Source organism: Mytilus galloprovincialis, chromosome 2, assembly GCF_965363235.1.
Source record: "Mytilus galloprovincialis chromosome 2, xbMytGall1.hap1.1, whole genome shotgun sequence".
Classification (NCBI taxonomy): domain Eukaryota; kingdom Metazoa; phylum Mollusca; class Bivalvia; order Mytilida; family Mytilidae; genus Mytilus; species Mytilus galloprovincialis.
In genome coordinates this window covers 81,600,727-81,618,829 of record NC_134839.1, presented here as the reverse complement: position 1 = coordinate 81,618,829, position 18,103 = coordinate 81,600,727, and the positions used below count along the sequence as shown (strand labels likewise).

The following is an 18,103-nucleotide window of genomic DNA, read 5'->3' as shown; positions in this document are numbered from 1 at the left end:
AAAATCACAATTTTATTTATTTGGAAAAGAAGTTGACGTTATATAAGACACATATAAATAAGTTATAGGATTATGTAACAATAAATTATTCTCCTTAGATATACATGAATTATAAATATTGAACTATGTGATATCAACTTTGTAATCGACATGTTTATTATACAATTTCAGCTATATAACATATAATGATTTCAAATTGAATTTCACTGCTATCTGTTGAAGTTTTACTTTCAGTTTCAAAATGTTAATAACATTATATAAATTCTAACATTGGTAACCAGATGCTCCGCTGGGCGCAGCTTTATATGACTGCAGAGGTCGAACCCTGAACAGTTATGGCAAGTATGGACACAACATTTAAGCTTGATACAGCTCTGAATTTGGATTGTGATTAAATAGTTGACACAATTTAGGTTTCTGACACAGAATGAATGTGGTCTAAGAACTTTAACTTAAAAAACTTTTAAATTGGACATTTACCTATTATGGTCCAATATCCAAAATCTAAATACATAGTTAGATTCAGCATATCATAGAACCCCAAGAATTCAATTTTTGATGAAATCAAATAATGTACAATTTTAGACCCTTTAGACCTCAATGTGGACCAATTTGATAACCGGGCCCAAATATTAAAAATCTAAATACATGGTTAGATTACGCATATTGAAGAACCCCATATATTCAATTTTTGTTGAAATTAAACAAAGTTTAATTTATGACCCTTTGGACCTTAATGTAGACCAATTTGAAAACAGGACAATGCTGTGCAATTGAATATCTCTTGCTATTGCGCAAAATGTGCAATTGAAAATTTATTGCTATTGCGCAATATTGTGCAATTAGATATTTCTTGCTATTGCCCAATACTGTGCAATTGAAAATTTCTTGCTATTGCGCAATATTGTGCAATTGAAAATTTTTTGCTATTGCACAATACTTAATATAATAATTTTGGACCCTGATTTGGACCAACTTGAAAACTGGGCCCATAATCAAAAATCTAAGTACATGTTTAGATTCAGCATATCAAAGAGCCCTAAGAATTCAATTTTTGTTAAAATCAAGCTAAGTTTAATTTTGGACCCTTTAGACCTTAATGTAGACCAATTTGAAAACAGGACCAACAATTAAGATTCTGAATACACGCTTAGATTTGGCATATCAAAGAACCCCAATAATTCATTTTTTGATGAAATCAAACAAAGTTTAATTTTGGACCCTTTTGGCCCCTAATTCGTTGAGACCAAAACTCCCAAAATCAATCTAAACCTTCCTTTGGTGGTCATAAACCTTGTGTTAAAATTTCATTGATTTCTATTACCTTATACTAAAGTTATTGTGCAAAAACCAAGAAAAATGCTTATTTGGGACCTGGTTTTGGTCCCTAATTCCTAAACTGTTGGGACTAAAACTCCCAAAATCAATCCCAATCTTCCTTTTGTGGTCATAGACAGGGCTTCCAAAAAACATTTGAGCCAGCCGGACATTTTATATCTGATCCCGATTTTAATCCCTTAAGACTAAGTCACAAAAGGCAATTATGGTAATCAGATGGCCATTCCAATGATAATGACATTAGATTAAAAAACGATTTTAAACTTTACTTTGTTTTGGATGTTTGGATGTAAACTGTTAAATTGGCAGTGTATCATTCAAAGTGTGCACATCAGCGTGCTCATATCTGCCATAGACTCTTTATTTGTGCAAAATGACATGTCAAAAACTTCATTTTCGTTTTGAAAATCACGTTTTTCTAAAACCGGATGTTGACTTGACAATGGTAAAACATGGACCGTAAACGGATACGTAAAATCCGTGTACGTTTGCAAAGCGTGACTGAGTGAAGAAGCTCTTTCCACGTTATTTCTTCAACAAAATGCTTGAAATGAACGTTAAGATACAGGTATCAATGATAATTTTAGCATTTTGAAGAAATAAAGGATGCGTAATTAAATTTCCCACCTTTGCACATGCACGGTGTCTATCCATATCAGATCCTTTACGCGCAATTCAGCGGTACGCGGCTCCTTTGTGAACAGATAACGGATCCTTGCCGTAAAAACAACGTGGTGTTGTTAGAAAGTTATGGATGACAACAAATCAGAGAGGTATTTTGTGTTAAATTCTTAGTTCACGGAACTTTAGAATGTCAAACTGATCCACTCTTCTTATGACTATAGATAGTTTTAAGAATAACAGGGTATTTTTACAAGAAAAAGTGGGCAAGTGTCTCACATAACCTTTGTTTTTTCCAAAAAACAGCGCTTTATGCATGTTATTTCTGTCAATATCGATTTGAATAAACAGTTCATCATTTTTTAATTGCTCATTTCATTTTATTGAGTATAAAAGAGTATACAATAAGCTCCAGATAGAATTAAAAGACCGTGTTGGAAACGGATCATAAAGATCCGTTGCCACAAATTTTATAACATTTTGAACTAATTTCAGAAGACTGAACATTAGAATTTCAGTAGATTGTTTTACCCAATAAAAGAACGTCAATTTCTAATACAATTCAGTACTTTTATCAGCAAAAACAGGGAAGAAATGCTTGAAAGTCTGGAAAATGTCAACATCACTTCGCAATTTCATACAATTGCACTCCCTTGTTTCAGTGATTATTTCGTAATCATAATAGCTAACGAAATAAAATACATCTATATACTTACCTTGATAGTTGGCTTATTCCGCCTGATATTTGTTTTTTGTTGACCAGAGTGTTTAGACAGAATAAAACACAATTTTAAAGGAACGTTTAGATTAACTCACCTTATGTTTACGGCAAGGATCCGTTATCCGTTCACAAAGGAGCCGCGTACCGCTGAATTGCGCGTAAAGGATCCGATATGGATAGACACCGTGACATGCGCACACGTGTTCTAGTTCATTCGACGTAGTTCTGACGATTTTTCATTTAAACCTTTTAAATTTTTTTATCAAATCATGTAGATAAACTAATTTCTTATAATTTTAATCTTTTGGACTAAATCAATGAGCTACAAACCGCTGAAATGTAAGAAAATAATTGTGAATAGACCAATCAATTTATACGATGTCCGGTACTGAACATAGTTTACCTGTCAATTGAACAGGTAGATATCACCTGTCCAACAGCTAATTAGCCTTGATTAAATTTAGAAAGTATTGAAGTAGGGGTTGTTTTGATAGTAATTAATCATCATGTCACTTTTATGACCGGAAATGTGTAGATGTTAAAGGCAAAAGGTTGGGTCAAAAAGATCGTGACTTATATTATAATGACCGAAAAAGCCTTGAAAACTAAAATGTATATGACCGTTTCATGCTTTGCCCAGCCGGACTTTTACCGGACATTAATCAAATGTCCGGAATATATGACCGTTTTGGAAGCCTTGGTCATAGACCTTATGTTAAAATTTCATAGATTTCTGTGTACTTATACTAGAATTATTGTGCGAAAACCAAGAAAAATGCTTATTTGGGCCCTTTTTGGCCCCTAATTCTTAAACTGTTGGGACAAAAACACCCAAAATCAATCCCAACCTTTCTTTTATGGTCATAAACCTTGTGTTTAAATTTCATACATTTCTATTTACTTTTACTAAAGTTAGAGTGTAAAAAACCAAATGTCTTCGGAAGACGACAACGCCAACGTGATACCAATATACGACCAAAATTTTTTCATTTTTTTCGGTCGTATAAAAATTATCATTTAAGTGCAATAACTCCTATAAAGAGATGTCTTATATCTTTTTAGGGAACTGGAAAGTAGGCAGATCTTGACATTCTCAGGATTTTTACTGTCAGATTTTTCTTCAAAAGTGAAAGCTGGCAAAATCTTCTAAATTCATTGAAATGGTAAGCTCTCAATGACTAAAAGTTCTGAAGCATCTAATACCATAGTTGTCATACTGTCATAAACTTCAGTAAAACAAAGAATAAAATAAGACCAAAGAGATGCTTTGATGTGAGAGGGACTCATTTTTTGCTTCTCTTCACCTTAACTCTGAGGTAAAACCAATGATCAAATAATTATTTATGAGACCTCTCTTAAAGGTGTATAGGGTTTATTCATTTTCTTGTACCTTAATTAAACCTACAGTATGAAGAAAATTAATAAATGTTTAGCACAGAATTTTAAACCAACCTTTCCATAATATTTGACCTTGGAGGAGCCATACATCCTGCAAAAGGTTTTGGCTTTTCATAAATGGCATCAACTGTCTTTGCTTGAGAATCTTTTACTTCACAAACACTTGTTGCTGTGTTATCTAAAAGTACAAAAATATAATATAGTGTCTAAATAAACAAACACAATTCTAAATATAGTAAAAATATATGTCACTTTATAACACATTTTGTTTGTCCATCTGGAAAACTAATAATTTTATCACTAAACAATTTCTGTTTCTTTTTGGGTTTTTAAAATGGTAAATTTTAAAAATTGTGATTTCCTTTCCAACTAAATACTTTTGGAAAGAATTAAACACTTCACAAATAGGGAAAATAAATTGTCTTTGAAACACTCTCCTTTCACTTTATAAACAAAGCTGTGTTCTTATATTCAGCTTCAGAACACCTTTATTGCATAAGTATCTATATTTTTTATATTCAAATGGAAAACAAATATATTCAAAGTTTGCAAATGAAAATTAAACTCCTTACTTATGTTGGTTCAGGATTTGATGTCATTTGTTACAGGTGATTTTATTCTCCCTACCCACTAGTTTTCATAAAAGTTATAGCAGTCCAATAGGAATGGGTCAGAATACCTGACATTTAAAATGTTGGAAAAATCCATTCAAGATGTTCATGTTCAGATTACAAGAAATCATTTTTCTGTGCAAAGGCTGTGTGTTGAAGACCGTACTTTGACCTATAATGGTTTACTTTTATAAATTGTGACTTAGATGGAGAGATGTCTTATTGGCATTCATATCAAATCTTATATCTGAATAAATGAGCATTACCTGGCCCTACATGGAGTGTGATCTGGTTCCCTTTATCCAATTCTGCAAACGAGGTTACTGCCCCATATCTTTGTTTTACCCATTCCAAAAGCTTCTCCTTTTTCTCCGGTAACTGATTAATTCTTCTTACAATTCTACGACTATTACCTTTCACAAGTTTAACACTCGAGTATCCTGGAATCTGTAAAAATAAAAAAATAAAATTTAGTTCATTAATCTGAAACTACCTAATGAAAAATAAAACTTAAAGCCTCCTCCAGTACTGCAATGGCATACAAATTGTCATTGTGTAGACATAAATGCAATATTAGGACAAAATAGAAAGACTTATTCCACAGCCATTGCATAAAGTATGAAAAGTAGCGACTCATTCTGCCATTGCATAAATGACTTAGAGATTGATAATGGAAGGTCCATATATCTTACTTACCACAATTAGATAATAATCAGCAGGGTCCACATTCTGAATTTTTTGGGGTATCTGAAATTTTGAGGCTATAATTAACCTTTTTTAGACCTATTATAATTATTTTAGAAATAAAGCTGTGTTAGTCCTCCTCAGTTGTATTGTGTTATAATGATAAAAATACGAGTGAACCAACACCTGAAGTGGTGATCGTGCGGTAGGGTAAAAACGAGTGGATACCGCTAGGTATTCCCAGTCATCTTGAAAATAAAGAATGTGTCGACAATAAAGACAACACTCATGTTTTTACCGCATAGTATCTGTTTATTGGGTCTACATGTTTCGCCTAATCGATAGGCATCATCAGGACAATTGTACAAAGAAATATGACAGTGAAGTATGAATTTAGCGGTTAGCGGTTTTAACCGGAAGTGTAAGTTACATAATAGTAGTTATGGTGACGTTATATGAATAGAAAGTGAAAGTGAAAGTAAATTAAAATAGAAAATATATAAATAGAAATGTTGGTGTTTTCTTGAAAGGTAACAGCATCTCGTGTGGTTGACATCTATCCCGTTCTGTGTAGTTAATCTCATGGGAGGTCTTTGGTGGTATTGTACGTTATTGTTATCTAATAATCATGTCAGTGAATTCCAAATTGGACAACACCTCACTGTTCATTCCGTACAGCCAACTGGCTTCGCTCTGGGACCCTTGAGTTACTGCTTCCAATTGCGTCGGTAATGGTGTGAAGTGTATGATCGTCGCACATTATGGAAATTAAAATAGTGGTAGATCCGTAAATATTTAATTATGAGTTGTGTTAATGACTAAAGCTTTTGCTGTGGTTTGATGTTGAATCTGAAAGGGCTTCCAGCAGGTTTCTTCTTTCTAAACCGGTGGTAAAGTATTGTAATACTCTGTTAAATCTTTATGTTAATTTTGCATAGTATCATAACTTCAGCTAGGTGGTCTTGATTTCTTATTAGTGTTATCAGCGGTTGTAGCGGTTTCTTCTTCTCTTGCTCCTTCTCTTCTTGGACAGTGCAGAATCTTGATCATTTTCAGGAAAAGATCGGGAATCTTGGTATTGGTCTGTGGTATCATCCATGCTGTTGGTCGTAAGGTACAACGCAAGTGTGGCGGGGTGGATCCTTGCGGATGCAGGGGTTCACAGAAAATAAAACAATAAAAATACGAGTGAACCAACACCTGAAGTGGTGATCGTGCGGTAGGGTAAAAACGAGTGGATACCGCTAGGTATTCCCAGTCATCTTGAAAATAAAGAATGTGTCGACAATAAAGACAACAACACTCATGTTTTTACCGCATAGTATCTGTTTATTGGGTCTACATGTTTCGCCTAATCGATAGGCATTATCAGGACAATTGTACAAAGAAATATGACAGTGAAGTATGAATTTAGCGGTAAGCGGTTTTAACCGGAAGTGTAAGTTACATAATAGTAGTTATGGTGACGTTATATGAATAGAAAGTGAAAGTGAAAGTAAATTAAAAAGGACACAGAACGGGATAGATGTCAACCACACGAGATGCTGTTACCTTTCAAGAAAACACCAACATTTCTATTGATATATTTTCTATTTTAATTTACTTTCACTTTCACTTTCTATTCATATAACGTCACCATAACTACTATTATGTAACTTACACTTCCGGTTAAAACCGCTAACCGCTAAATTCATACTTCACTGTCATATTTCTTTGTACAATTGTCCTGATGATGCCTATCGATTAGGCGAAACATGTAGACCCAATAAACAGATACTATGCGGTAAAAACATGAGTGTTGTTGTCTTTATTGTCGACACATGTGTTATAATGAGTACACAAGCAACAGCAAATGTTTTGAAAGTAATGGACATGAATATGTACATATGAAATCTAAAATTAGCCCTTAAAATCTGAAAATTGACTATTGTCAGCAAATGAAAGACAGATTTTTTTCCACAACCATAAATTTGACAGCAAAAGAAATCTTTTAAATTTTCCTTACATTTGTTATACAAATATAATCAAAATATCAGAATTTATGGCAAAAATAATAAAACAGGTGTGACCTTTATTACATAATAAGTGATAAAATTTTAAAGCTTAATAAATGTAGCTTCAAATAGCTATAAAACTTTTTTACTGAGACTATTAAATAGAATATCAAGGAACAAACTACACTTAAAAATGTAACCCAGGACATAAAATTATGCAGTAACATGTTCAGGGGTTATATTTTACACTACTGATCTCTACAGGAGTTTTTGGTTCTTTTTTACTGATTAACAAAGAAATTATGAAGCTTAGTTCCTTTTCAGACAAAGTAATGTAAAATGAATTCCTGCACAATTCTAAATAAATATGCATCACAATTTTACATCACAATTTAAAAATTCAACGTCAAAATTCAGACAGAACTTAAAAAATGATCACAGATGACTATGATGGCAGAAAAAAAAACATTGAATCACATAACTGAATTTCAGATTGAATGTGACCTGTATTTAATGTTTCATAACTATGTGTAAAAATCTAAAAAGATTTGTTTAAATGGTACCCTAATTATCATTTGGAAACCACAAAAAAAATTTATAGTCAATAAGGGGGATAACTCTTTAATGCAAATGTTCATAACAAGACAATCATACTTTTAATGTTTCTAGAGTTGTACAAGTAAAGTACAGGAAAGAATAAACCTGAACAAGGAAACAAACAACACCAAACTGAATTAAGGTAAGCATGATGTCTGAAATTTATCCAGTCTCAAAATAAAGATCCTGTCAGCCACCAATACTACAGCAATTTGTAAAGATCAAGATCTCATACATATATTTTGGGATATTTTTCATTGCTTGGATTTATACCTCCCACCCATGTTGTGAAAATTTAGAAATCTAGATTATCTCATTAGTGAGCAGGAGAATCCTTGAAGTATGTTATTTATCATTTGGTTTCCATGTTGTGAGTAAGCACAAGGTTAAACTCTTAATTAATAGAAAGCTGATTCTCCAAGTTCCAGATTGATTAAATATCATACTAAACAAATCACATTGATTAACAAGAATTTGTCAGCTCATCACTTTCAACTGATGAATTTAAAACTCTCTTGAAATGCTTGACTCTTTTGAAAGAATTTTGTTACATTATTGTCAATCTTTTACTAACATGTAACATTTGTGTTAATACATCTTATTAGTTTACAACTCGACCATAACAATTATGCTAATATTCAGGATCATCTATTCCAAAAAGTATAGTGCAAACTTCAAAGTTCTGTCCTTATTGTATGCTAGGTAAAGACAAAAAAATGTTCTGTTGTCTTTAGTCTTGACAGCTACAGGGTAAAAGTGAAAATCTTCAAAATCAAATTTAAACTCCATTTTGTCATTTAATGCTGAGTTCACACGTAATACGAATTTGATTCGCATTAACTAATTCGAATTGGTTTAATTCGCATTCGAAACGTTTAATGTCCTAACGTCAATTCTAATTCGAATTGGAATGCGCGTCAAATTCGCTTTACTGTCCTAACGACATTAACTTTTAATTCGGATTAACAAAAACGTATTTCTAATGCGAATTAGTTAATTCGAATTAGCCAATTCGAATTAAAAAAGAAGAGTGTGTGAACGTGATTAGCAAATTCGATTCACATTCGATTCGAATTAAAGGTACGTGTGAACGAGGCATAAAATTACAACAAATTGAAACTTGGAAAGCTTTGTTGAACTGTTTCTAAGTTATTACACCAAAACTGTTGGCAGCAGCTAGCCATCCAGCACTCCATACTTCACCAAAATAATATTTGGGTTTTTCTTTGGGAAAACACAGCTAAAACAATCCTACCTCTGTTCTTCTAGTATTGTTAACATACATGATGTTGCTTCTGACATTTAACTTAAATAGCACTGAATTCAGATATTAAAATATATGAAATTCATCAGCACAAAAAAAAGACAATTTCTAACATTCTGAACTATAAATATTTTGTTCTCCATTTATTAACTTTACTTCAGTAATCTAATGCTAACATTTCAGATGTTAAAAATAATTGGGAGAACATTAAATATCAAAATGGTTTCATTATAAATCATTTAATACTTTGAAATTTTAATTAAATTAATGAGCTGCTTATATTTCCAATGTAGGCCGATATTCCAGCTGTCAATGAGTTATTATTAAGCGAAAAAAAACAGTCACGTCTTAGAAATAGTCCAAGTTGATTAAAACATTGTTGAAAGGTTATACAATAATTTCATGTTTTAGCCTTAATGATGCTACAGTATGTTCTTCTGTCTTGGACATCAATATATGTCAAACAGTCAGATTAAACCATTTTCAAAGCAGCATTAATAGTTGAAAGCTTTTCTCTTAACAAAATAACATGATAGCCTGGTTTAATTTTGTAGGATGAATACCGTGTGACCAAAAGAGATGTAAACAAGAGTGCATACACTGAAATGTTTCACCTGCTTCATTTATTATTACTAAACATTATGTTGACATCCTCGCACTTGTAAATAGAAGTTTAATAGATGTATTTTAACATTGATCAAGGAACTATAAAATGATGTCAAGGTCAGGTGAATCTTGTTTAACGGCCTGAACACCTTACACTGATTTCTTACACTAACATTTGTCAATCAATCACTCATAGTTTTAAACAATGAACTGACCTATTAATGATTGATTGTTATATGAATGTTGGTGTTTTTAAGCCACTTTTAAGCTATTTCGTGGCGGCCAGTTTTTATTAGTGGCGGAAGCTGCTAAGCCATTGTGCCCCGAGAAAACCACCAACCTTTGGTAGGAAAACTGACAATCCTAGTCAATTAAGATTGAAGTTGAGTGCACCTGCTAGGGCAGTGTTTGAACTCATAACCTCAGTGTTGACTGGCTAGTGATTACAGTAGTAGAACAACTTAGACCACTTGGCCACTGGGGCCCCTATCTATTGATGAAAATAGAAATCTTATATGATGTTCTTAAAATGCTTTGAGTAGACACCCATGGTAAAATATAAATATATTGTTTGAGCTGTTCCGATCATACTCCCACTTCATATGCTTTTTCATGAATGTGCATGATGACATCAGAATATAAGCATTTTAAGCAAAAGTCTTCACAACAAGGAAAAATAAACAAACAATGATAAGTAAAATTATCATTAAAACCTATCTAAATACATTATTGTAATAAGTATAGCCTTTTTCAACTGATTTTTATAGTTTGCTCTTATGTTGTACTGTACCCCTCTGTCCCAGGTAGGGAGGGGGATCCCTCCACATTCTTTATGTATGTGCCTGTTCCAAGTCAGGAGTCTGTAATTCAGTGATTGTTGTATGTTGCATATTTGTTTTTCATTCATTTTTTTGTACATTAATTAGGCCATTTGTTTTCTCGTTTGAATTATTTTACATTTGTGGTTTTGGAGCCTTTTATAGCTGACTATGGGGCTTTCCTCATTGGACAGATGGAGTGCAAATCTGAAGTGCCTGTCAGATTTTTCTGTAGGGGACTTATATTAAGATGAAAGGTCACAAAATAATACTTTTGAATGGAAACAAAACCATTTAAACAAACAATAGGAAACCATAACTAAATCTGTGCCATTCATAAAAGTAAGAAACTTTTATTGTAATATACAATGGGTATAATTTTTTTGTGGTTAATGGTACATAAGTAATAGTTCATAATTCATGACATTCCTGCCATAAACTCAAATAAATATGTATCTATAAGATGCTTGGAGGAAGTTTGTGTATATTTTATACCAAAAGTTTTTTTTCTTTTTCCTTTGACATTTATCATCCATTATGGCTTTGTCCATAGAGAAAAACAAAAAAAAACTATAAACATGTTTGCATACAAAATAGGTTAAAAAAATCAATCATGTGTTGAAGTGTGACTGTTCTAATGGCACATAATTTTCCTCATTTTCATAAATACTCTTATTAAATTGAAATGTTTTGGGCAAATAGCTTATCTTCCCTTATTTTACAATTTGGATAAATTCAGGAAAATATTACTGATTACAATTTGATTCCAATTTTCTTACCAACAAGACCCAAGAGAATATCACTAGTAGAGCAGTTAACCCAGTTTCTCTGTGTGAGGGATACTGTTCTAGGCATGGAAGTTTGTTAGGTTGTACTAGCATGGAGACTTTAAATGACTACAGTATGCTTGAAGTAGTTATATTATGTCATGATCAAGGACTGTGTTGCTCACCAAAGTTCTACCGCTCTGCAACATACCCTTCTTTCTCAGTGGCAGACACATTTCTTGCCCTTCATGCTGGTCATTTGACATGAACAGAATTTTATGAACCTCTCCTAAAAGCTTCATATTTTTGCTCATGGCGGCACAAGGTTTAATTCACATGAACTTACTACTAAATAAATGACAAGGCTTAAATAGTTTGATATCTATCATGTTTTACAGATAATAACATCTTTTAAGTAGCAAAAGTTTCAAATGCAGACATTCTGAACATTATCAAAGAACATCCAGGGTGGTCGTTTTCCCGTAATCATCCCACTTGACAGATTGTTTCTGCTGTAATTATCTCCCTTTTCAAATTGCTTAGTCTATCAATCATCTATAAGCGCTCAAGTTTTCTCTTAACTTCACAATTTTTTATCCATTATTAAATTTAGTTTCGTGTGTTTGATTCTTTTATAAATACATTTAATTAAAGGTAAAGCATCATAATAGTTATTGTAATTTAAGAGTTAAGGCAATAGGTATCCTTTTACAATTATCAGGTCTACTTTAATTTTTGACAAATATAACAATAAAACTTTTGACAGTGTATTTTTTTTCTTTCAATGTAACACCCTACAATTTAATTCCTGTAAACATTGGTCCTATAGGTAATTATTTCCATTGAGCAGACGCACTGTAAAACCTCTATGTTGATGTCCCATCTTTAATTAACTGGAATGAAATCTTTGCACTTGAACTACTTCAAATATTTTCTGAGGGCATTTGTAGTAAAGTACCCTTTATAAAAAATGTGATGGGATTGGCCTCCAACATATTTTACAAAGACACAAAGGAGCCACACTAACAATTACCAAGGTCATCAAGACCATCATATTTTACAACTTAAGGTGAACTGTTTTCCTAAATTAGCATACACAAAAAAGTTACTTTTAACTATTATGACTGATTTTATCAGTAATCAAGGAAGATTTCAATCTTTCTGTTAATATCATATAACTATCATTCAAATACCAGCAAAACATTTGCTAAGAGGGCTGAAAAAACAGGAGAAAAAAGTTTTCATGAATTTTTCTTATTCCCATAGTAATATTATAATGTACCTTTACTAAAAATAAGGAAATATGTGTTATGATTGCCAGTGAGACAACTATATATAACTACTAAAAGCAACAGAAGAATGTAAACAACTTTAGGGCACTGTACGGCCTTCAACAATGATAACCAGGTGCTCTGCATAGCACAGCTTTATACGACCGCAGAGGTCGAACCCTGAACAGTTGAGGCAAGTATGGACACAACATTCAAGCTTGATACAGCTCTGAATTTAGGTTGCAATCAAATGTTTGACATAATATGAGTTTCTATCACAAAACAAATGTCAAGATCTTACAAATTTATTGCGCAATATTAAAGATTTCTTCTTTTAACTTTTCAAAAATTTGGAATTTGAGAAATTTGAAGAAAAAAAATTGAAAACAACTACCACCCCCCTTTTTTTTTTGCAATTAGTCCAAAATCTGACATTTCTTTATACATACTATACAAGTAGTGTAAGGGAAGTAAATCTGAACATACCCAACATTGTATGTTAAACATTTTAAAATTAACCCCCTTACACTGCTTTTAAATTATCTTAATTGTTCATTGACCAGAAATACCTAGTTTTCCCTCTTTTTTACCCCTAATTCTGAAACATTCTGAGCGGTAACCCCCCAAAGTCAATACTAACCATCCCTTCATGGTATGGAAACTTGTGGTTTAATTTTCAGAGAGATTCATACAATTCAAACATGTTATTGTTTGAAAACTACAAAAATGATTATTTTGGGCCCCCTTTTTGGCCCCCTAATTCCAAAACTATTGGGACCATAACCCCCAAAAATCAATTCCAACCTTCCTATAGTGGAACCAAACCTTCTTGTAAAAATTTATAGAGATCCATACACTTAAACACAAGTTATTGTCTGTAAACAAGAAAAATACTTGTTTTGGCCCCTTTTCGGCCCTGAATTCCTAGACTGTTTGCCTAATAACCCCTAAGAATAAATCCCAACCTTCTACTTGTGGTATTTAACATTGTGGTACAATTTCAGAACAATTGAAATACTAATACACAACTTTTTGTCCTGAAACTAGATAAATGCTGTGTTTGGCCCCTTTGGGCCCCTAATTCCTAAACCTTTGGGACCATAACCCCAAAAATCAATCCCAAGCTTCCTTTTGTGGTTATAAACATTGTGTTATAATTTTATTGATTTCTTTTTACTTATTCAAAAGTTATTATCCGGAAACAATCCGTCTTGGGACGATGCTGACGATGACGACAACGTGATACCAATATACAACCAAAAAAATTTTTATATTTGCTGTCGTATAAAAACCCATACTGTATAGTAAACTACAAAAAGTCCTGGCATGAAAAATATGAAACGATTATAAGGTGAAAACAAACACTTGCATCATTTTTCTTAATTTTTGTTGTTCTCTGTAAAATACATGTAACTTTAATATATCATAAAGCCAGAGGCAACGAGTTAAAAAATAGAGTGAAAAATACATTAATTTGTTTGTCAAGGTGATAGGTTGTTGTTAGGTCGTGTTGGATTAATTACAAAAAAAATACATCTAACTTTCTGTGAACGCTTTAATTTTTTTACAACAACAATAAAAGTCATTTTCACACATAATGCAGAGGTGTTTTTTTTTACAGAAGTACTTAAACAACTGAAAAGTTGAAAAATCAAAACTTGATCATTTAGCAAAAAAGTGTATCACCTCTGTATAACAGGAGGATACACACCCTTCAGGGTGGTATAAAGACAGATGTAAAACTTCCTGTGCTGAATTAATTTAAATCAGTTCTAATACTTTGAATAGTAACAAAGCATGCAATATGTTCATAATTTAATTCTATAAAATATAAGTTGGTTTTAAAATCATGACAACTGCTCATTTATAATAAAGCTCTTTTAATAATGCCACAATATCCACATTAAGAGCAGTTTAAAATTGATTTATTTTGTTTTCTTAAAGTTTTTTTCTTTTTTTATATATAATAGAAAAAATGATTTTTTCCATATTACTTTCATTCGAGGGAGCTACTTACTCCTGAAAGTCATGGTACCTAAGTTATTCACTTGTTATTTGACCATATCCTTCTTATCAAGCTGATTGTTCCCTTACAGAAGGAAAGGGATAAACAAAAGCTTAGGGGTCACTAATACACACCTCTAACTATACATAATATTATCTCAGTAAAATAAAGGCATAAAAATAGATCTATAGATATGATGATTGATTGAATATCTATGTTTAATGCTACTTTTGGCACTTGTGGCTACATCATTGCAGCCAGTTTTGAAGCCGGAGTGCCTGGAAAGGACCAGCTAAAGTGCCTGGGAAAGGACCATCCAGAGTGCCTGGAAAGGACCAGCTAGAGTGCCTGGGAAAGGACAATCTAGAGTGTCTGGAAAGGACCAGCTAGAGTGCCAAGGAAAGGACCATCTAGAGTGCCTGGAAAGGACCAGCTAGAGTGCCTGGGAAAGGACCATCCAGAGTGCCTGGAAAGGACCAGCTAGAGTGTCTGGGAAAGGACAATCTAGAGTGTCTGGAAAGGACCAGCTAGAGTGCCAAGGAAAGGACCATCTAGAGTGCCTGGAAAGGAGCAGCTAGAGTGCCTGGGAAAGGACCATCTAGAGTGCCAAGGAAAGGACCATCTAGAGTGCCTGGGAAAGGACCATCTAGAGTGTCTGGAAAGGACCAGCTAGAGTGCCTTGGAAAGGACCAGCTAGAGTGCCAAGGAAAGGACCATCTAGAGTGCCTGGGAAAGGACCAACTAGAGTGTCTGGAAAGGACCATCTAGAGTGTCTGGAAAGGACCAGCTAGAGTGCCAAGGAAAGGACCATCTAGAGTGCCAAGGAAAGGACCATCTAGAGTGCCTGGAAAGGACCAGCTAGAGTGCCAAGGAAAGGACCATCCAGAGTGCCTGGAAAGGACCAGCTAGAGTGCCACAGAAAGGACCATCTAGAGTGCTAAGGAAAGGACTATCTAGAGTGCCTGGGAAAGGACCAACTAGAGTGTCTGGAAAGGACCATCTAGAGTGTCTGGAAAGGACCAGCTAGAGTGCCAAGGAAAGGACCATCTAGAGTGCCAAGAAAAGGACCATCTAGAGTGCCTGGAAAGGACCAGCTAGAGTGCCAAGGAAAGGACCATCCAGAGTGCCTGGAAAGGACCAGCTAGAGTGCCAAGGAAAGGACCATCCAGAGTGCCTGGAAAGGACCAGCTAGAGTGCCACGGAAAGGACCATCTAGAGTGCCAAGGAAAGGACCAACTAGAGTGTCTGGAAAGGACCATCCAGAGTGCCTGGAAAGGACCAGCTAGAGTGCCAAGGAAAGGACCATCTAGAGTGCCAAGGAAAGGACTATCTAGAGTGTCTGGAAAGGACCATCAGCAGGAAAAGTGTCAATCCTAATCAGGTAAGATTGGAGTTGAATGCACCTAGACATAATGCACAACTATATTGCAAATCAAACATGTGATATAAGTCCATTCTCAACAAGACACATCTTTTTTGACAAAAATATTTACATGTAAACTTATACAGAAATTAAAGTAAAACATGTAAAAGTGTCCTCAAATTTAATTGTGTTCATTTAGTAATGATGAAATGTGGTTTGAAGATACATTATGTACAGATGGATAATTACCTCACATGCAAAATACTATGTCCCCATGCTTAGGTTACAAATAAAACAGGGGAAAAGATGTGCGTAGCATAGCATTAAGATCATTTCTTTTAATAAAAACAACTAGAATTTGGACAAGCCTGTAGTTTATGTACCTATACAGATATTAGTACTATAACAAAAGCATTACTATAGCTACATGACACCATTTACAAATCCATGAATTTTCAGCATTCTTGGCAAAGAACAAACTAGGGAGGTTCTTTATAAACAAAACAATTGTCTTACTGTCACTCTTAACATTACAACTTATTAAGCAGTGCCAAAAGAATATATTTTACAAGTAATACAGTAATAATAGTGTATACAATATAACAAGGATAAGATGAATTATCAAATTATTAGGCAGAAAACACACCACATGACCACCAACAACAGACTCATCTGGGAAAACAGACCATATTGGATTAAACATGTTAAATGTTTTGAATTAAAATAGGATTTTTTGGAAGCAACATTGTTTTAAATAGTTTTGCGACTCTGACTTGTAAAGGATTCACTGTATAACATACAAAATACTCACTCAATAACTTATTACATTACTATTGGCATCAAATAATAACATTCTAGTGTATTTCAAACACTACAGGCATACCCTTTTCCCTTCTCATGATGATTTTGTTTATTTATTTCCCTTAAAAGTGATTGGGCAATTACCACAAAATTCTTATTCACAACGGCCATGTTATCAACAAGTTAAAAAAAATGTGAATATACAATATAAAATTATTAATTTTGGGTGTTTAAAGAAAACATTTAATAGCACAATTTCCTTACAAATTTGATTAAATGGTAGGCGAAAATACCTTTAATGCAATAAACATTAAAAGTAAAATAAGTTTTGCTATTAATTTTACATTAAATGGAGAGAAGTCTTTGATGAAAAGCTGTAAACATGTAGACTCTTGACATTCACTCTCATATCAAAACTACTTTTAAAACCTGTGACTGAACACAAAAGGCTCTTTTTTCAACAACAAAAAAATCACAAAAATATCCATTTTCCCAGGCAATTACAGACAAAGGGACAGCTCAAAGGCTAGCACAATAGTTGCATTTATAAATATATTGTTTTCTAAAGACTCTTATATTTATGTTAAAAATGCTCTACATGCTGGTTGAAGTTTGTTCTGGAACCTCAAAATAAAAACATCACAACCAACAGAAGGACACATCAGAATTGTTTAGGAAATTAAAAATCAATTATGATTTTAAAGTATCTTTAAACTCATACATTTCCATTTAAGAAATTTTCCATTTCTTTCAAAAAGGTTTTAAATTTGTTCATTTTATTTAATGATTTGCTCACAGATAAAGTAAATATGTTAAAGGACAATATCTAAAGAATTATGTTCATTTTATCTTTCCTGTAATTTAATGGATTTAATTCACTATTTCACTAACTTAATTTATTCACAGCTTCTGATATGTTTGATTTCGTACATTTTAATTTTCTTTTAAAGGCATTTTTATTGAATTATCCTTGAGATTCTCTACTATTTACTTTAAGTGTTACAGAAATAATGAAAAAGGCAACTATATAAGGTTTTCTAAACATACAAAGTATTACTGTATCGAAATATTGTCACATTTTAGAACTACATGTACAATATTCAAAATGAGTATAAACTAATCTTTTAAAATGCAAATTTAGAGTACTATGCCAAGCAGAAATGATAAAGATGCTTGGTTGTTTATAGAATGGACATCAAAATATATATGACACAGATTTAGGCAAAACTATTATCATTAAAGAA

At 33.0% G+C, this 18,103-nt stretch overlaps 1 protein-coding gene across 1 annotated transcript in view; it reads right to left on the bottom strand.

Moving 5' to 3' along the window:
- Positions 1-18,103, bottom strand: part of LOC143064580 (transforming growth factor beta receptor type 3-like) — a 55,220-nt gene that overhangs the window by 17,979 nt on the left and 19,138 nt on the right. The window contains exons 5-6 of the mRNA XM_076237495.1: positions 4,956-5,136; positions 4,133-4,256 (exon numbers count right to left, since the gene is read on the bottom strand). Of these exons, the coding sequence (XP_076093610.1) occupies positions 4,133-4,256; positions 4,956-5,136 (305 nt within the window). The remainder of the gene's footprint in view (positions 1-4,132; positions 4,257-4,955; positions 5,137-18,103) is intronic.